Source organism: Leucopleurus acutus, assembly GCF_964270905.1.
Source record: "Leucopleurus acutus genome assembly, chromosome: 2".
NCBI classification, from domain to species: Eukaryota; Metazoa; Chordata; class Mammalia; order Artiodactyla; family Delphinidae; genus Leucopleurus; species Leucopleurus acutus.
In genome coordinates this window covers 87,372,135-87,386,598 of record NC_139143.1, presented here as the reverse complement: position 1 = coordinate 87,386,598, position 14,464 = coordinate 87,372,135, and the positions used below count along the sequence as shown (strand labels likewise).

The 14,464-nt window shown below is 38.8% G+C and overlaps 1 protein-coding gene and 1 long non-coding RNA gene across 2 annotated transcripts; one reads left to right on the top strand and one right to left on the bottom strand.

Moving 5' to 3' along the window:
* Positions 1 to 2,207: 2,207 nt before the first annotated feature.
* On the top strand, positions 2,208 to 3,112 carry LOC309957562 (heterogeneous nuclear ribonucleoprotein A1-like; the record flags this gene model as incomplete). Its single annotated transcript, XM_082832862.1, has 1 exon — positions 2,208 to 3,112. The coding sequence occupies exon 1, from the start codon at positions 2,285 to 2,287 to the stop codon at positions 3,110 to 3,112; it is 828 nt and encodes a 275-aa protein (XP_082688988.1). The 5' UTR covers positions 2,208 to 2,284.
* Positions 3,113 to 6,594: 3,482 nt separating this feature from the next.
* Positions 6,595 to 7,110, bottom strand: LOC309958561. Its single transcript, XR_014326031.1, has 2 exons — positions 7,053 to 7,110; positions 6,595 to 7,021 (listed from the first exon to the last, which is right to left on the bottom strand). It is a non-coding gene; the product is annotated as an uncharacterized lncRNA (long non-coding RNA).
* Between the last annotated feature and the right edge of the window lie 7,354 nt (positions 7,111 to 14,464).

The following is a 14,464-nucleotide window of genomic DNA, read 5'->3' as shown; positions in this document are numbered from 1 at the left end:
CAAGAGATATGGGAACATATGTATATGTATAACTGATTCACTTTGTTATAAAGCAGAAACTAACACACCATTGTAAAGCAATTATACTCCAATAAAGATGTTAAAAAAAAAAACAGCCCTTCAAGACCACAGTAGATAGAACTACCATATGACCCAGCAATTCCACTACTGGGCATATACCCTGAGAAAACCATAATTCAAAAAGACACATGCACCCCAATATTCATTGCAGCACTATTTACAATAGCCAGGACATGGAAGCAACCTAAGTGTCCATCCACAGATGAATGGATAAAGAAGATGTGGCACATATGTATAATGGAATATTACTCAGACATAAAAAGAAACAAAATTGAGTTATTTGTAGTGAGGTGGATGGTCCTAGAGTCTGTCATACAGAGTGAAGTAAGTCAGAAAGAGAAAAACAAATACCATATGCTAACACATATATACAGAATCTAATTTTAAAAAGAAAGGTTCTGACGAACGTAGGGGCAGGACAGGAATAGAGACTCAGATGTAGAGAATGGACTTGGGGACACAGGGAGGGGGAAGGGTAAGCTGAGATGAAGTGAGAGAGTGGCATTGACAATATATACACTACCAAATGTAAAATAGATAGCTAGTGGGAAGAAGCCACATAGCACAGGGAGATCAGCTCATACTTTGTGACCAACTAGAGGGGTGGGATAGGGAGGGTGGGAGGGAGATGCAAGAGGGAGGGGGTATGGGGATATACGTATACGTATAGCTGGTTCACTTTCTTATACAGAAGCAACTAACAAAACAATGTAAAGTAATTATACTCCAATAAAGATGTTAAAAAAAAAAGACCACAGTAGATAGCTGTTTCTCCTAAACTCATAGAGTCAGAGAAATATAAATGAAATGAAGAAGCAGAGGATCCACTCCCCATTAAAAGATCAAGAGAATTCCCCTGAAAGAACAATGAAAGTGACCTCTCCAGTCTACTAGACCTCGAGTTCAAAAAGGAGGTAATGAAAATGCTGAAGGAATTAAGAAAGACTATTGACAGAAATTCAGATTACTGTAAGAAGGAACTAGAAACTATAAAGAGGAGCCAATTAAAATTAGAAAACTCATTTGCTGAGACAAAAGCTGAGCTAAAGGCAATAAATAGCAAGCTGGATAAGAAGAACAAATAAGTCATCTGGAAGACAGAATAATGAAAATCACCCAATCAGAACAGCAGACAGAAAGACAAATTTTAAAAACTGAAATCAATATACTAGACTGGTGGGATAATATAAAGTGTGACAAGCTATGCATAATTGGCATCCCAGAAGGAAAAGAAAGAGAAAAGGGGATCAAAAATGTAAGAAATTATGGCTGAAAATTTCGCAAACCTAAAGAAGGAAACAGATATCCGGTTACAGGAAGAACAGAGGGTCCCAAAGAGATGAACCCAAACAGAGCTATGCCAAGACATATTATAATTAAAATGGCAAAAGTTAAAGAGAGGATTCTAATCATAGCAAAGAAATACAAAGAGTTAATTAAAAAGGAACCCCCATATAGAGCTATCAGCTGATTTCTCTACAGAAATGTAGCAGGACAGAAGGGAGTGCAAGATATACTCAAAGTCCTGAAAGGGAAACCTGCAACCTAGGATACTCTACACAGCAAGATTATTATTTAGAATAGAAGAAGAGATAACGAATTTCTCAGACAAGCAAACATTAAAAGAATTCAGCAATACTAAGCTTACTTCCCCCCAAAATATTGAAAGACCTTCTCTAATTAGAAAAAAAGCAGAAATCTATAGGAAAGAAAATCACAACTGGAAAGTAAATCACTTAAATAAGCTAGTACACAGATTTTTTTAAAATCAAAAAAAATGTTTGTGAAAGTGATGGTAACTACAATGAACAGCAAAAGGGATAAACATGAAGCTGTAAAAGAGGACATCAAAATCATAAAATGTGGGGGAGGAGAGTAAGAAAATGTAGATCTTTTTTTAGAATGTGTTCGAGCCTATATGACTACAGGTCTAAAGCAAGTAGATATAGTAATGGGTTAATATACTTGAAAAACAGTGTAACCACAAATCAAAAACATACAATAGCTTTTCTGCTCGTGGACGCCGCCGAGTAAGCATCGTTGACGTCTTGCCCCTCCTCCACTGCCGTCACGTCTAAGTCAGTCACCCAAAGAGCCCGAACAGCTGCAGAAGCTCTTCATCGGAGGTTTGAGCTTTGAAACAACCGATGAGAGTCTGAAGAGCCATTTTGAGCAGTGGGGAACGCTCACAGATTGTGTGGTAATGAGGGATCCAAACACCAAACGCTCCAGAGGCTTCGGGTTTGTCACATATGCCACTGTGGAGGAGGTGGATGCGGCCATGAAGGCAAGGCCACACAAGGTGGATGGAAGAGTTGTGGAACCAAAGGGGGCCGTCTCAAGAGAAGATTCTCAAAGACCTGGTACCCACTTAACTGTGAGAAAGATTTTTATTGGTGGTATTAAAGAAGACACTGAAGAACATCATCTAAGAGATTATTTTGAACAGTATGGGAAAATTGAAGTGATTGAAATCATGACTGATAGAGGCAGTGGCAAAAAGAGAGGCTTTGCTTTCGTAACCTTTGATGACCATGACTCTGTAGACAAGATTGTCATTCAGAAATACCACACTGTGAACGGCCACAACTGTGAAGTAAGGAAAGCCCTATCTAAACAAGAGATGGCTAGTGCCTCATCCAGCCAAAGAGGTCAAAGTGGTTCTGGAAACTTTGGTGGTGGTCGTGGAGGTGGTTTTGGTGGGAATGACAACTTTGATCATGGAGGAAACTTCAGTGGTCGAGGTGGCTTTGGTGGCAGCCACGGTGGTGGTGGATATGGTGGCAGTGGGGATGGCTATAATGGATTTGGTAACAATGGAAGTAATTTTGGAGGTGGTGGAAGCTACAATGATTTTGGCAGTTACAACAATCAATCTTCAAATTTTGGACCCATGAAAGGAGGAAACTTTGGAGGCAGAAGTTCTGGCCCCTATGGTGGTGGAGGCCAATACTTTGCCAAACCCCGAAACCAAGGTGGCTATGGTGGTTCCAGCAGCAGCAGTAGCTATGGAACTGGCAGAAGGTTTTGATTATTGCCAGGAAACTAAGCTTAGCAGGAGAGGAGAGCCAGAGAAGTGACAGGGAAGCTACAGGTTACAAAAGATTTGTGAACTCAGCCAAGCACAGTGGTGGCAGGGCCTAACTGCTACAAAGAAGACATGTTTTAGATAATACTCATGTGTATGGGCAAAAAAACTCGAGGACTGTATTTGTGACTAATTGTATAACAGGTTATTTTAGTTTCTGTCCTGTGGAAAGTGTAAAGCATTCCAACAAAGGGTTTTAATGTAGATTTTTTTTTTTGCACCCATGCTGTTGATTGCTAAATGTAATAGTCTGATCATGACGCTGAATAAATGTGTCTTTTTTTTTAAATGTGCTGTGTAAAGTTAGTCTACTCTGAAACCATTTTGGTAAACTACCCCAACAGTGTGAAGTTAGTATTCCTTCAGGGTGATGCCAGGTTCCATCAAAAATTTATTTACAAAAAAAAAAGAAATTTATTTACAACCTGCTTTGGTGGAGAAACTATTGTCTTCTGAAACTTTGGTGTCGTTGAACTGACAGTTACTGCATTGTGACCTGGAGCTCACTGTGAAAAGGGTCACCCAAGCCAAGTCATGGAGTTTTTTTGATTATTAATATATGATTGTTGGCACATCCTATGCAATATATCTAAATTGGATTATGGTACCAGATATAGATGGGAATGAATCTTGTGTATCATCCATTATCATGTGTAATAAATAAACAATTTGATACCCTCAAAAAAAACATACAATAGATTCACAAAAATCAAAAAGAGAAGACAAGCATAATACGTAAGACAATCATCAAACAACAAACAGAAGAACAACAAAGAAGAAATACAAAATCAAATGGAAAACAAGGTTTAAAGTAGCAATAAATACCTAACTATCAATAATCACCTTAAATGTCAATGGACTAAATGCTCCAATCAAAAGACATAGAGTGGTACATTTGATTAAAAAAAATATGCTGCATACAACAGACCTACTTTAGGGTGAAGAACACACATAGGTTGAAAGTAAGGAGATGGAAAAACATATTTCATGCAAATGGAAATGACAAGAAAGCGAGGATAAGAATACTATATCAAACAAAATAGACTTTAAAACAAAAGCCATAAAGAAAGATAAAGAAGGACACTGTATAATGATAAAAGGATCAATACAGAAAGAGGATATTACACTCGTTAACATATATGAACCCAATATAGGAGCACCTAAATACATTAAAAAATACTAACAAATATAAAGGGAGAAAATGATGGGAAGATGGCAGAGTAGAAGGACGTGTGCTCACTCCCTCTTGCAAGAGCACCAGAATCACAACTGCTGAACAATCATCAACAGGAGGACACTGGAACCCACCAAAAAAGAAGCCCCACATCCAAGGACAGGGGAGAAGCCACAGTGAAATGGTAGCGGGGGTGCAATCACAATAAAATCAAATCCCATTGCTGCTGGGTGGTCGACTCTCAAACTGGAGAATTTATACCACAGAGGTCCACCCACTGGAGTGAAGGTTCTGAGCCCCATGTCAGGCTTCCCAACCACGGGGTCCAGCAATGGGAGGAGGAATTCCTAGAGAATCAGACTTTGAAGGCTGGTGGGATTTGATTGCGGGATTTTGACAGGACTGGGGGAAGAAGAGACTCCACTCTTGGAGGACATGTACAAAGTAGTGTGTGCATCAGGACCCTGGGAGGGAGTGGTAACCCCATGGGAGACTGAACTGGACCTACCAGCTGCTGTTGGAGGGCCTCCTGCAGAGGTGGGGGGTGGCGGTGGCTCACCACGGGGACCAGGACACTGGCAGCAGAACTTCTGGGAAGTACTGCTTGGTGTGAGCCCTCCCGGAGTCTGCCATTAGCCCCACCAAAGAGCCTGTAGCCTCCGGGGCCAGGTCGCCTCAGGTCAAACAACCAACATGGAGGGACCCAGTCCCACCCATCAGCAGACAAGCAGATTAAAGTTTTACTGAGCTCTGCCCACCAGAACAACATCCAGCTCTACCCACCACCCATCCCTCCCATCAGGAAGCTTGCACAAGCCTCTTAGATAGCCTCATCCACCAGAGGGCAGACAGCAGAAGCAAGAAGAACTACAACTCTGCAGGCTGCGGAACAAAAACCACATTCACTGAAAGACAGACAAAATGAAAAGGCAAAAGACTATGTACCAAATGAAGGGACAAGATAAAACACCAGAAAAACAACTAAACGAAGTGGAGATAGGCAGAAAAAGAATTCTTCCAGAAAAAAGAATTCAGAATAGTGATAGTGAATATGATCCAGGACCTCGGAAAAAGAATGGAGGCAAAGATCTAGAAGATGCTTAACAAAGACATAGAAGAATTAAAGAACACCTAGAAGAATTACAGAACAAACAAACAGAGATGAACAATACAATAACTGAAATGAAAAATACACTAGAAGAAATCAATAGCAGAATAATAAAAGCAGAAGAATGGATAAGTGACCTGGAAGACAGAATGGTAGAATTCACTGCTGTGGAACAGAATAAAGAATGAAAAGAAATGAAGACAGCCTAAGAGACCTCTGGGACAACATTAAACACAACAACATTTGCATTTTATGGGTCCCAGAAGGAGAAGAGAGAGAGAAAGGACCCAAGAAAATATTTGAAGAGATTATAGTTGAAAACTTCCCTAACATGGGCAAGGAAATAGCCATCCAAGTCCAGGAAGAACAGAGAGTTCAAGGCAGGATAAACCCAAGGAGAAACACACCAAGACACATAGTAATCAAATTGACAAAAATTAAAGACAAAGAAAAATTATCAAAAGCAACAAGGGAAAAATGACAAATAACATACAAAGGAAATCCCATAAGGTTAACAGCTGATTTCTCAGCAGAAACTCTGAAAGCCAGAAGGGAGTGATGGAAGGAAAGAACCTACAACCAAGATTACTCTACCCAGCAAGGATCTCATTCAGATTCAACAGAGAAATCAAAAGCTTTACAGACAAGCAAAAGCTAAAAGAATTCAGCACCACCAAACCAGATCTACAAAAAAATGCTAAAGGAACTTCTCTAAGTGGGAAACACAAGAGAAGAAAACGACCTATGAAAACAAACCCAAAACAATTAAGAAAATGGTCATAGGAACGTACATGTTGATAATTACCTTAAATGTGAATGGATTAAATGCTCCAACTAAGAGACACAGGCTTGCTGAATGGATATTAAAAACCATGCATATGCTATCTACAAGAGACCCACTTCAGACCTAGGGACAAATACAGAATGTAAGTGAGGGGATGGAAAAAGAAAAATTGAGGAGGTGGACTTTGAGAGCAAGATTTATGATTTATTCCCCTTTTCCTCTTCCTGTGACTGTGTATGTGTATGCTTCTGTATGAGATTTTGTCTGTATAGCTTTGCTTCCACCATTTGTCCTAGGGCTCTATCCGTCCATTTTTTTTAAATTTTTTCTCCTTAATAATTATTTTTTTATTTTAATAACTTTATTTTATTTTACTTTATTTTCTTTCTTTCTTTCTTTCTTTCTTTCTTTCCTTCCTTCCCTCCTTTAGACAACAAATCATCTCAAATTGAGAAGGTGGACTTTGAGAGCAAGATTTATGATTTTTTCCGCTTTACCTCTTTTTGTGAGTGTGTATGTGTATGCTTCTGTGAGAAATTTTGTCTGTATAACTTTGTTTCGACCATTTGTCCTAGGGTTCTATCCATCCGTTTTTTCCTTTGTTTGTTTTTGTCTTTTTTTTAAATTTTTTTCTCTTAATAATTATATTTTTATTTTAATAACTTTATTATATTTTATCTTACTTTATTTTATTGTACTTTATCTTCTTTCTTTCTTTTTTTCCTTCCTTCCGTCCTTCCTTCCTTCCTTCCTCCCTCCTTCCCTCCCTCCCTTCTTTCTTTCTTTCTTTCTACTTCTACTAATTTTTTCTTTCTACTTTTTCTCCCTTTTATTCTGAGCCGTGTGGATGAAAGGCTCTTGGTGCTGCAGCCAGGAGTCAGTGCTGTGCTTCTGAGATGGGAGAGCCAACTTCAGGACACTGGTTCACAAGAGACCTCCCAGCTCCACATAATATCAAACGGCAAATATATCCCAGAGATCTCCATCTCAACACCAGCACCCAGCTTCACTCAATGACCAGCAAGCTACAGTGATGGACACCCTATGCCAAACAACTAGCAAGTCAGGAACACAGCTCCACCCATTAGCAGGGAGGCTGCCTAAAATCATAATAAGTCCACAGACATCCCAAAACACACTACCAGACGTAGACCTGCCCACCAGAAAGACAAGATCCAGCCTCATCCACCACAACACAGGCACTAGTCCCCTCCACCAGGAAGTCTACACAACCCACTGAACCAACCTTAGCCACTGGGGACAGACACCAAAAACAACAGGCACTACAAACCTGCAGCCTGCAAAAAGGAGACCCCAAACACAGTAAGATAAGCAAAATGAGAAAACACAAAGCAGATGAAGGAGCAAGATTAAAACCCACCAGACCTAACAAATGAAGAGGAAATAGGCAGTCTACCTGAAAAACAATTCAGAATAATGATAGTAAAGATGATCGAAAATCTTGGAAATAGAATAGACAAAATGCAAGAAACATTTAACAGGGACCTAGAAGAACTAAAGATGAAACAAGCAACGATGAACAACACAATAAATGAAATTAAAAATACTCTAGATGGGATCAATAGCAGAATAACTGAGGCAGAAGAACGGATAAGTGACCTGGAAGACAAAATAGTGGAAATAACTACTGCAGAACAGAATAAAGAAAAAAGAATGAAAAGAACTGAGGACAGTCTCAGAGACCTCTGGGACAACATTAAGTGCGCCAACATTCGAATTATTAGGGTTCCAGAAGAAGAAGAGAAAAAGAAAGGGACTGAGAAAATATTTGAAGAGATTATAGTTGAAAACTTCCCTAATATGGGAAAGGAAATAGTTAGTCAACTCCAGGAGGCACAGAGAGTCCCATACAGGATAAATCCAAGGAGAAATACACCAAGACACATATTAATCAAACTGTCAAAAATTAAAAACAAAGAAAACATATTAAAAGCAGCAAGGGAAAAACAACAAATAACACACAAGGGAATCCCCATAAGGTTAACAGCTGATCTTTCACCAGAAACTCTGCAAGTCAGAAGCGACTGGAAGGACATATTTAAAGTGATGAGGGAGAAAAACGTGCAACAAAGATTACTCTACCCAGCAAGGATCTCATTGGGATTTGATGGAGAAATTAAAACCTTTACAGACAAGCAAAAGCTGAGAGAGTTCAGCACCACCAAACCAGCTTTACAACAACTGCTAAAGGAACTTCTCTAGGCAAGAAACACAAGAGAAGGAAAAGACCTACAATAATGAACCCAAAACAATTAAGAAAATGGGAATAGGAACATACATATCGATAATTACCTTAAATGTAAATGGACTGAATGCGCTCACCAAAAGACACAGATTGGCTGAATGGATACAAAAACAAAACCCATATATTTGCTGTCTACAAGAGACCCACTTCAGACCTAGAGACACATACAGACTGAAAGTAAGGGGATGGAAAAAGATATTCCATGCAAATAGAAACCAAAAGAAAGCTGGAGTAGCAATTCTCATATCAGACAAAATAGACTTTAAAATAAGGACTATTAAAAGAGACAAAGAAGGACACTACATAATGATCAAGGGATCGATCCAAGAAGATATAACAATTGTAAATATTTATGCACCCAACATAGGAGCACCTCAATACATAAGGCAAATACTAACAGCCATAAAAGGGGAAATCGACAGTAACACATTCATAGTAGGGGACTTAAACACCCCACTTTCACCCATGGACAGATCATCCAAAATGAAAATAAATAAGGAAACACAAGCTTTAAATGATACATTAAACAAGATGGACTTAATTCATATTTATAGGACACTCCATCCAAAAACAACAGAATACACATTTTTCTCAAGTGCTCATGGAACATTCTCCAGGATAGATCATATCTTGGGTCACAAATCAAGCCTTGATAAATTTAAGAAAATTGAAATTGTATCAAGTATCTTTTCTGACCACAACGCCATGAGACTAGATATCAATTACAGGAAAAGATCTGTAAAAAATACAAACACATGGAGGCTAAACAACACACTACTTAATAACGAAGTGATCACTGAAGAAATCAAAGAGGAAATCAAAAAATACCTAGAAACAAATGACAATGGAGACACAACGACCCAAAACCTATGGGATGCAGCAAAAGCAGTTCTAAGGGGGAAGTTTATAACAATACAAGCCCACCTTAAGAAGCAGGAAACATCTCGAATAAACAACCTAACCTTGCACCTCAAGCAATTAGAGAAAGAAGAACAAAAAAAACCCAAAGCTGGCAGAAGGAAAGAAATCACAAAAATCAGATCAGAAATAAATGAAAAAGAAATGAAGGAAACAATAGCAAAGATCAATAAAACTAAAAGCTGGTTCTTTGAGAAGATAAACAAAATAGATAAACCACTAGCCAGACTCATCAAGAAAAAAAGGGAGAAGACTCAAATCAATAGAATTAGAAATGAAAAAGGAGAGGTAACAACTGACACTGCAGGAATAAAAAAGATCATGAGAGATTACTACAAGCAACTCTATGCCAATAAAATGGACAACCTGGAAGAAATGGACAAATTCTTAGAAATGCACAACCTGCCAAGATGGAATCAGGAAGAAATAGAAAATATGAACAGACCAATCACAAGTACTGAAATTGAAACTGTGATTAAAAATCTTCCAACAAACAAAAGCCCAGGAACAGATGGCTTCACAGGCGAATTCTATCAAACATTTAGAGAAGAGCTAACACCTATCCTCCTCAAACTCTTCCAAAATATAGCAGAGGGAGGAACACTCCCAAACTCCTTCTACAAGGCCACCATCACCTTGATACCAAAACCAGACAAGGATGTCACAAAGAAAGAAAACTACAGGCCAATATCACTGATGAACATAGATGCAAAAATCCTCAATAAAATACTAGCAAACAGAATCCAACAGCACATTAAAAGGATCATACACCATGATCAAGTGGGGTTTATTCCAGGAATGCAAGGATTCTTCAATATATGCAAATCAATCAACGTGATACACCATATTAACAAATTGAAGGAGAAAAACCATATGATCATCTCAATAGATGCAGAGAAAGCTTTTGACAAAATTCAACACCCATTTATGATAAAAACCCTGCAGAAAGTAGGCATAGAGGGAACTTTCCTCAACATAATAAAGGCCATATATGACAAGCCCACAGCAAACATCATCCTCAATGGTGAAAAACTGAAAGCATTTCCACTAAGATCAGGAACAAGACAAGGATGCCCACTCTCACCACTCTTATTCAACATAGTTTTGGGAGTTTTAGCCACAGCAATCAGAGTAGAAAAGGAAATAAAAGGAATCCAAATCGGAAAAGAAGAAGTAAAGCTGTCACTGTTTGCAGATGACATGATCCTATACATAGAGAATCCTAAAGATGCTAACAGAAAACTACTAGAGCTAATCAATGAATTTGGTAAAGTGGCAGGATACAAAATTAATGCACAGAAATCTCTGGCATTCCTATATACTAATGATGAAAAATCTGAAAGTGAAATCAAGAAAACACTCCCATTTACCATAGCAACAAAAAGAATAAAATATCTAGGAATAAACCTACCTAAGGAGACAAAAGACCTGTATGCAGAAAATTATAAGACACTGATGAAAGAAATTAAAGATGATAGAAATAGATGGAGAGATATACCATGTTCTTGGATTGGAAGAATCAACATTGTGAAAATGACTCTACTACCCAAAGCAATCTATAGATTCAATGCAATCCCTATCAAACTACCACTGGCATTTTTCACAGAACTAGAACAAAAAATTTGCAATTTGTATGGAAACACAAAAGACCCCGAATAGCCAAAGCAATCTTGAGAACGAAAAAAGGAACTGGAGGAATCAGGCTCCCTGACTTCAGACTATACTACAAAGCTACAGTTATCAAGACAGTATGGTACTGGCACAAAAACAGAAAGATAGATCAATGGAACAGGATAGAAAGCCCAGAGATAAACCCACGCACATATGAACACCTTATCTTTGATAAAGGTGGCAGGAATGTACAGTGGAGAAAGGACAGCCTCTTCAATAAGTGGTGCTGGGAAAACTGGACAGGTACATGTAAAAGTATGAGATTAGATCACTCCCTAACACCATACACAGAAATAAGCTCAAAATGGATTAAAGACCTAAATGTAAGGCCAGAAACTATCAAACTCTTAGAGGAAAACATAGGCAGAACACTCTATGACATAAATCACAGCAAGATCCTTTCTGACCCACCTCCTAGAGTAATGGAAACAAAAACAAAAATAAACAAATGGGACCTAATGAAACTTCAAAGCTTTTGCACAGCAAAGGAAACCATAAACAAGACCAAAAGACAACCCTCAGAATGGGAGAAAATATTTGCAAATGAAGCAACTGACAAAGGATTAATCTCCAAAATTTACAAGCAGCTCATGCAGCTCAATAACAAAAAAACAAACAACCCAATCCAAAAATGGGCAGAAGACCTAAATAGACATTTCTCCAAAGAAGATATACAGATTGCCAACAAACACATGAAAGAATGCTCAACATCATTAATCATTAGAGAAATGCAAATCAAAACTACAATGAGATATCATCTCACACCAGTCAGAATGGCCATCATCAAAAAATCTAGAAACAATAAATGCTGGAGAGGGTGTGGAGAAAAGGGAACACTCTTACACTGCTGGTGGGAATGTGAATTGGTTCAGCCACTATGGAGAACAGTATGGAGGTTCCTTAGAAAACTACAAATAGGACTACCATATGAGCCAGCAATCCCACTACTGGGCATATACCCTGAGAAAACCAAAATTCAAAAAGAGTCATGTACCAAAATGTTCATTGCAGCTCTATTTACAATAGCCCGGAGATGGAAACAACCTAAGTGCCCATCATCAGATGAATGGATAAAGATGTGGCACATATATACAATGGAATATTACCCAGCCATAAAAAGAAACGAAATTGAGCTATTTGTAATGAGGTGGATAGACCTAGAGTCTGTCATACAGAGTGAAGTAAGTCAGAAGGAAAAAGACAAATACCGTATGTTAACACATATATATGGAATTTAAGAAAAAAAAATGTCATGAAGAACCTAGGGGTAAGGCAGGAATAAAGACGCAGACCTCCTAGAGAACGGACTTGAGGTTATGGGGAGGGGGAAGGGTGAGCTGTGACAGGGCGAGAGAGAGTCATGGACATATACACACTAACAAACGTAGTAAGGTAGATAGCTAGTGGGAAGCAGCCGCATGGCACAGGGATATTGGCTTGGTGCTTTGTGACAGCCTGGAGGGGTGGGATAGGGAGGGTGGGAGGGAGGGAGACGCAAGAGGGAAGACATATGGGAACATATGTTTATGTATGACTGATTCACTTTGTTATAAAGCAGAAACTAACACACCATTGTAAAGCAATTATACCCCAACAAAGATGTTAAAAATAATAAAATAAAATAAAGCTATCATTCCACAATTATACCCTAGAGGTAATAATAAATTAAAACAAACAACAACACAAACAAAAAATTCAACTATGATCACAACCACCAACAACAATAACAAACACATCCATCAACAGACTCAGGTCTGAGATAGAGACATGGCCCAATTTCATAGTAGATGAAGTGACCTCAACTTCTGCTTTTACACTTGGTTGTTTAAGCATTTTCCATGAATGCCTTTGGCTGTCAATAAAGAGGATCTCATTGACAGAATCAGCAGAATGGATGAAAAGTCAGCCAAACTATGAAGTATTACTTAAAGACAAAGTAGGAAAATTTGAGAGCCTCTTGCTCTGCAGTTATTCAAGCATCCCAGCAATTCTTCCTAAATCCAGTGGAGAACTCAAATATTGCTTCTAAGAACTTCATTTTATGGATATAACATTTATGAAAGCAACAACATGAATCATACAGATCTCAGAGCTGGTCAGGATCAAGTCACAAATTACTTATGGGGAAAATTCCCAATAGCCATTCTTGTGTTTCACCCTTTGAAATGTAGTTCTTTACCCTATTAAAGAAGTTGCAAAAAATGTATCTTTGGAATGGAAGATTCTCCAATATTTAACTTTTTATAACTTACATTCTTTTCCTCTATATGTCAGAAACAGAACTCATTCTTAAAAATAAAATCAACCTGCATGACCACCAATGTCTTCCAACTTGCCATAATTCAAATGAGAACCATGTCGGGTCCTGTGCAGGAAATAGGGTGAGCCCTTTAGGAAAAAAAATGGAAAGGAAGAAAGACAGCAGGTACCTAATGTAATGCTTCAAACATGTACAAACATCTTTTTAAAATAAATTTATTTTATTTATTTATTTATTTTACTTATTTATTTTTGGCTGCGTTGGGTCTTCGTTGCTGCACGGGCTTTCTCTAGTTGCGGCGAGTGGGGGCTACTCTTCATTGCGGTGCGAGGACTTCTCATCGCGGTGGCTTCTCTTGTTGCAGAGCATGGGCTCTAGGCGCACGGGCTTCAGTAGTTGTGGCTCGCGGGCTCTATAGCACAGGCTCATTAGTTGTGGCACACGAACTTAGTTGCTCCGCGGCATGTGGGATCTTCCCGGACCAGGGCTCGAACCCGTGTCCCCTGCATTGGCAGGCAGATTCTCAACCACTGTGCCACCAGGGAAGCCCAAACATGTACAAATATCTCTTGATCTGTCAACCTACGACAGGCAAACAACCTGCAGAATTTATACAGGGTTTATTATATCCTCCAGATCTTATTACTGCTAAAGTGAATATGCTAGACATTTACTGAATTGGTTTTCTATTTCTGCTGTAACAAGTGACCATAACTCTAGTGTCTTAAAAGAACACACTTTTATTATATTACAATTCTGTAGGTTAGGAGTCCAACAAAGATCTCACTGGACTAAAATCAAGGGGTCAACAGAACTGCCTTACCTTCTGGAGGCTGTAAGGGATAATCTCTTTCCTTGCTTTCCTAGAAAGTTTTTAGACGTCTCCCACATTCTTTGGCTTTTGACCCCTTCCTACAACTTCAAAACCAGAACAGCAGGTAGAGTCCTTCTAATTCCACACCATTTTGACCTTTTCTGCCTCTCAATTCTAAGGCCCCATGTAATTTCATGGGGCCCACCTGAATGGCCCAAGATAATCTCATCACAAGGTCTTTACCCGAATCACATCTGCAAAGTTGCCTTTCTTATGTGGTGTAATATATGAACAGGTGGG